The 6,813-nt window shown below is 41.3% G+C and overlaps 1 protein-coding gene across 4 annotated transcripts; it reads left to right on the top strand.

The window, feature by feature from the left end:
- The first annotated feature begins 748 nt into the window (after positions 1 to 748).
- Positions 749 to 4,056, top strand: LOC123501211 (torsin-2A-like). 4 transcript variants are annotated; one of them, XM_045249894.1, is made up of 3 exons: positions 749 to 963; positions 1,814 to 2,011; positions 2,694 to 4,056. In XM_045249894.1, the coding sequence occupies exons 1-3, from the start codon at positions 890 to 892 to the stop codon at positions 3,697 to 3,699; spliced, it is 1,278 nt and encodes a 425-aa protein (XP_045105829.1). In that variant the 5' UTR covers positions 749 to 889; the 3' UTR covers positions 3,700 to 4,056. The 4 variants fall into 4 exon arrangements, with proteins under 4 accessions (XP_045105829.1, XP_045105828.1, XP_045105831.1 ...); XM_045249893.1 differs by having other exon boundaries at positions 2,691 to 4,056; XM_045249896.1 differs by lacking the exon at positions 749 to 963 and adding an exon at positions 1,247 to 1,392.
- Positions 4,057 to 6,813: the final 2,757 nt, after the last annotated feature.

Raw genomic sequence — 6,813 nt, 5'->3', positions numbered from 1 at the left:
GGGGGAGTGAAAGAGAGAGAGAGGGAAGGAGAGGAAGGAATGAGAGGGAAGTGGATGGAGGAGGGGTAAGGAGTTATAGGAAGAAGAGAGGAGGAGTAAGGAGGTAGAGGCAGGGAGGGTGGAGACCCGTGACACTGAGCCCCGCTATGATAAGCTTCTGGCATTCTATATCCATTATACTATTATTTTTCTCTATTTTAGTTATATCAAGAAAGAAATTATCTGCTAATGTCAACTATAAGTGCATGCACATAATTCACATTCTCATATTATAATAACATTGAAAGTCAAGTGAAACATGGTCTCATGATATACGGCCTACCTTGTACAGAAGAAGTTAAAAACCTCAGTCTAACTACACCAAGAGATTAGTTTTCTTGCACGATTCTCTCCCTTACGTTAAGTTAGGTTAGTGAAAAGTAATCATTTCGTACTCGGTTTACTCGGTTTCACAGTGTAATCAATACCGAAATACTTGGTTTGCAGAAAGTACTCGGTTCGCCCATCACTAAATAATGGTTCATGGTCTCGAATCTTCTCCCAGTCAGGCCTTTCCTGCCCTCCACCTGCGGCGCCTTCCACCTTGCCTGGCCTTTATGCCAGTTCGATATACAAGAGTTCTTCTCTCATCTACATCTGGGTAGATTAGCGAAGCATGGCAGTAAGTAGTAGTATTTTTGAAAAGTGATACCTTAATATTATTCCTCTCTGTATTCATAGTTGCCCATCAATCATCATCCCTCTGTACTGTTACGCTGTCTCACTCGCCCAGAGTGGCGTAGCAAACATGCATACGTAACAAATACCAAATCCAGCTAGGCGGAACGGACATTCCTCACGAATATCGACAGCTGTGCATGTATGTACGTACTAACTGGAAAGAGAAGCTATGACAAGGAAAGGAAGACCTGCCATTCCCACTGTGTGTCCCAAGAGTGTCTGGCAGAGAACCCTCAACAGCAGGTAACATGTCAATCACACACACACACACACACACACACACACACGTAATGTGCATGACTTTAAAGAAAAAAAAATGGATAAATGAAGATATGGAGACAGGACACTATGAGCCCCGCTCGAACCCTGTACAATACAATTAGATAAATACAACTAGGTAAACACACACACACACACACACACACACACATAACCATAATATTGAATGAGAATAACGTGTATAAATAGGATATAACATAAATAATTGTAGTGTGTACTACATACTACAAGAATGGGTATGAGAGCGCCGTTGTAAAGCCAAACATCAAACCGAGTGTGTGAGTGATCCACGGCCACCTGCATGGTGTAAACAAGCCAGGCAGGAGCGCTGCGGCAGGAGGATGGTGGTCAGGGGCTCTGCTTGTACCCTGCTTGCTAGATAATGGAGGACATGTAAGGATAAGTGTGGTATTTGTAGGTTTTGTGTGTGTGAAGGATGTGAGGAGCATTGGCGGCTGTATGGATTGAAAGGGTGCGATTGTCTTTGTGGATTTACTAAGTTATTTAACCAGTGAAATTTATGGTTGTATCTGCATAGAATAATGAAGTAGAATCGGATGCACCTTGGCTACAGGTAGATAGGCACATTCCTTTGTCGCGCCTTGTCAAGTGTGCGGTGCCGTCTTCCTGAGATCTTGAGGCAGACACTGACGATGCAAACTGTTATTGCGATGGATACAAATTGCCCTAGGAAATATTCATATCACTTGAAATTTTTTTTATTGTCTTTTTTTTTATTTATGGCCTTGACTCGCCTCTTCTACCAGCACACATCACAAGATCCCTGCAGTAATATCCTGTTTGTATATCCCAGGGCCAGGCTGAGTTTGGACAGCGAGGAGGAGCCACTGAGACCCAGGTCTGCCACGCCTTCACAGCCACCTGAAAGCTACCTGCAGGCCCGGTCGAGGCGCAGCCTGTTGGTGCGGTCTGCCTCTGCTGGGCCGTGGACTGCACACACTGTTGCCTATGGCTCACGACGCCCGGGCCGCAGCCTCACCAGGGACACAAGGTGAGTGGTGGTGGTGTGGGATTGTGTTTTTCCCCTGAGAGGTGCTGCTGTGTTGATAATTCTGTACATATTTGTTTTCGACAGTTTTGTTTTTTTAATGACACTGTTTGGTGTGGCTGCCTTTCCTTTCTTTGCCTGTGTCTGTTTTTTTTTTGCTTCATTCATTTTCTTTTTTCTTTTATCATCTAATTCAAAATCAGTTTAAGTGAAATTGATGTGGAAAGTGTTTTGATCATCACAATAAGTTACATTACTTATACTGCCGCCCAGTGATTGATTATTTATCATCCATGAAACTTGCTTGATTTTTATCTTCTGGCTGTCCCGAAGCCTTTGTTGTACCAAGCTTGTCTAAGTGCTGAAGCTTTATCAGTTAGCTAAATATCACAAAACACTCCCTAAGTTTTCCTAAATATAGTTAAGGATGAGGGATGTCAAGTCCACGAATGCAACAGCCTTTCATTCATGTTCCAGTGACTCAGACTGGACTAGTATTAAGGCATAAAGTTTACAGTACTCATAGAATCAAGTACTCCTCCTTGTGTATCAATGTTTATGGCTTGTCAGTCAGCCTCCTGTCATGGAAGGTGGAGACCAAAGCACATATTATGTATTTGTAAGAAGCGGCAAGATGAGGAATGCTGCCGCACCCTGTAGGCTCATGAGTCACATTTTTCAGCAGTAAGAAGCGTGAGTCGCCTCCACCAAGCGCTGGAAGGAGCCGCTGGTGTTGGTGTGGTGTGGCACTGGTCTCCATCCTCGTCGCTGTTGCGTCGTTTTCACCTTATCTGCCCACGGACTTATCGTTCCTAATAGCTAATAAGGAGTTGTCATGTAGGGAGAGAAGGGATGCAGAGTTTCCCATTACTGAGCTCAAGAATCAACTTAAGAAAAATGTCGTCGGTCAGAACTTAGCCATAGAGTCGCTAATTCAAAACCTGAGGACGTTTGCGGCCTCAAGGGCAGAGCGGCCATTTGTGCTGTGGCTGTCTGGCTGGGAGGGAAGTGGCAAGACTCTCACCATCAACATCATTAAGGGCACACTGCCAAAGGAGTTCAGAGTGCAGACAGTCCTTGCTCAGCTGTTGCCTGGCAGTGCTTACAACCTGCAGGAGAAGGCCATGGGTCTGGTGCAGGGCCTGGAGCCATGCGCACCGAACCTCCTGGTGATAGATGGGTGGGATGGGGAGTCACGCTTGCCCTTGGCCATCCTGGAGCAGTTTCTGAAAAGCCTCCATCTCCCTGAGGCCGCCACACAGAATTCCAGTCGTGTGCTGGTTGTTTTGAGTGGGACGAGAGGAGGCAGAGACGTGTGGCAACACTTTCTTGACCTGCAAAGAGAAGAAGGAGTAGAGACAAACTTCCTCGAGCACGACTTCACCAACTTGAGTCTGAAGCTGCAGAACACACACTACCTGGCCTCGGTCACCAGCAATGTGGCCCTGGTGCCGTTCCTGCCCATGGACTCAGCGCAGATCAAGTCCTGTGTGATGAGGGAGCTGCTGAGGATGCAGAGGGAGGACGTGGTGATAGATGAGGCAGCACTGGCCAGGGTCATGAAGGAGGTCTTGGCTCACACCGAGTTTGTGCCTGGCTCTGATCCCCCACTAGCTATCCATGGATGTAAGAGGGTGCCGGCACTACTGGTTCTCGTCCTGTCTGGCTCTCTAGATGACTTGAGGCTGTGATGTGTGAGTGTGTGTGTGTGTGTATTTTTGTGGGTTGTCAAGCTCATAATGTCCCATCTTTTAATACCAAGTTGTAGTATACATGCATATTTTTTATTTGTATTGATGTGTGTGTGTGTGTGTGTGTGTGTGTGTGTGTGTGTGTGTGTGTGTGTATGTGTATGTGTTGAAGGGTGTGGGTGTGTGTACGTATATAAAGTGCAGTAGAATCCTCTGTTATCCTTTCTGGTGTATGCATTCGTGAAATCAAACATAGGGCAGGAAAATGGTATTGTTGGAATGTGTATTTCAAAATTGATAAAAAAGACTAATGAATGAAAAAAAATATAAATAAATAAATAAATAAGACTCAGAACACAAAAAAAAATATGAATGGAGAAAAATCATGGAAAGAAATATATATATATATATATATATATATATATATATATATATATATATATATATATATATATATATATATATATATATATATATATATGGCTAGGAATTATTAATGTATTTATAGCACACCTGTCTCACCTGTTTGTATTGATTGATTGTAGTCGTGTCAGTATTAATTGTGGTGCTCTTACAGGTAATATTAAACTAAGAGTGTTACCAATAAATGTGGGTATGTAAGATCAAAGAATATCAAATGAAAAGTGTTAGTCAGATTGTCAAATTGCAAAGTGAAAGGGTGCTGATTGAAGTGTAAGATCAAAGGGTTAGTCAGGGAATTACTACTCTTTTAATCAAAGTTTGTGTGTCTTACTCTTAATGTTGAATAACGGTGGTGGTGGTGGTGGTGGTGGAGGGAGATGTATGTATAGCAGAGGTCTGAATCAAAATTTCTGTCACTGGTTCTCAAGTTGAAATCGTTTGCAAAATTATTATCTAAACTGTCTTTTTATGCATTCCACGAAGGAAACGAACAAACAATTGGTTTAATTTATTTTGGTGTTACTTAAAAATATATTCATAAAGTACAAAATGCATCAATTATACAAACATATATACGTATATATATATATTTTTACTGGAAACCCATGAAATAAATACATAATTCAGAATTCTACTATACTGTATATACAAGTGCATAACCATATCTAGTCCTATATATAGAGTAAATCTATCTTTTCCTACTACTACATATGTCAATTTTTCTACTATTTCTATACATATACATGGAAAGAAAACAAGTGGTAAAAATACTATAAAAATATTGAGAAAGTTGCGATTACCAGCTCAAGTGTAGGTGTGCATAATACTTTTCGAAACATTCCCTTTCATTGATTACTGATGTTAGTGTTGTTATTATTGATACCACCGCAACACATAATTAGTACTAGTAGTGTTTACCTGTTCATCTTTGTATGTTGTATTCGTGTTATTTCATTGTTCTCTATTTATGTGTCACTTTAACTTAACCATCTTAGTGTTATTAGCGTTATGACTTTATCGTTCTGTATTCCGTGGGCGTCTGTTTGTCTCGATGGCTGCGATACATCTCGTCTTTCTTTCAGTCTCCCCTTCGTGTTTGCCAGTGCTCTCTCTCTCTCTCTCTCTCTCTCTCTCTCTCTCTCTCTCTCTCTCTCTCTCTCTCTCTCTCTCTCTCTCTCTCTCTCTCCATGTTAGAGCAGTCATGAAAGGGAGATGGAAAGATGTGTGTGTATGTGTGTGTGTGTGTGTGTGTGTTGTTATTATTGTTGTTGTCTTTTGCTCACTGTGTGTGTGTGTGTGTGTGTGTGTGTGTGTGTGTGTGTGTGTGTGTGTGTGTGTGTGTGTGTGTGTGTGTGTTTGTTGCACCTACCACTACTACGTACGTACGTCTATCTATAAAACAAATCACCGTCTATTTTATATTATACACAAATGCACTCTTTTAATAAACTTTCTCCAGGCACAGTATGTTGTTACAGTACGTACCTACGTGTACCATTTTATGTAATTGTCAATATAGTAGTAGTAGTATAATAGTAGTATAGTAGTAGTAGTAGAAGTAGTAGTAGTTGTTGTTGTTGTTGTTGTTGTTGTTGTTGTTGTTGTTGTGGTACTTTATTATTACTACTACTACTATGCACTACTGCTGCTACTACTACTACTACTACTACTACTACTACTACTACTACTACTACTACTACTACTACTACTACTCTCTAAGGGAAATAATGTGTGAAATTACGCTATTTAGTTATCAAGGAATATATATATATATATATATATATATATATATATATATATATATATATATATATATATATATATATATATATGTGTGTGTGTGTGTGTGTGTGTGTGTGTGTGTAATTGAACAATGGGATGGGAAGCACACACACACACACACACACACACACACACACACACACACCGAATAACGATAAATAGATGAATAAACTTTCCGTATTTCAAGTTCAATGTTAAGAAGGGTGCAGCACGCCAGGCGAGGGAAGGGAGGCACCGCGGCAACACCGTCACGCGGACCACACACACACACACACACACAGTGGAATCTCATATCGCGCCCGTCACAAGGCAGTTCATCGCCCTTCTCTTGCCCTCTTACGCCTCCCTTCGCCAAGCCACGGTGACTTATTGCCTGGCGTTCACCAAGGCTTTGTTCTCTGGCCAGGAGTGTTTTCATAAGTCGCACAGATGATGAGTCACGCTCTCATCGATGTTTCCCTAGTGATGCAAATCCTTGGTGAAATTTCTCACTGGGATCGTGAAAACATAACTTGAAATCGCTAATAGTCAGTAAAACCCTGTAAAAACCAGAATCCTAAAAAGAAAAAGAAAAAATTCTTCCAGAATTGATTAAGTGTGTTAAAGTATCACCAAAATCACGGAAATGGTGGAGGCAGTTTTCAATAGAGTCCGTTGACCCCTTCACCGGGATAAGCGACAATTCTCACCTTGAAAAAAGAAGAAAAAAAAAAAAAAAAAACGAAATCTTTACAAGCACACACGAGAAAGAAAAAGAGAAAAGAGAAATAAGTTTTGCAGTTTCTAGTCATGGTAACATTTGAAGATAGTGATTACAGGGGAGAAAAATGTGCCAAAATATAGTGAAAGGGTAAAAAAAAACCGCCTCCCACATGTCAAGCTTGACGTGGGACGCTATTAATTCACCTT

The sequence above is a fragment of the Portunus trituberculatus genome, chromosome 9, assembly GCF_017591435.1.
Source record: "Portunus trituberculatus isolate SZX2019 chromosome 9, ASM1759143v1, whole genome shotgun sequence".
NCBI lineage: Eukaryota > Metazoa > Arthropoda > Malacostraca > Decapoda > Portunidae > Portunus > Portunus trituberculatus.
This window is presented reverse-complemented; position numbering and strand designations above follow the sequence as displayed.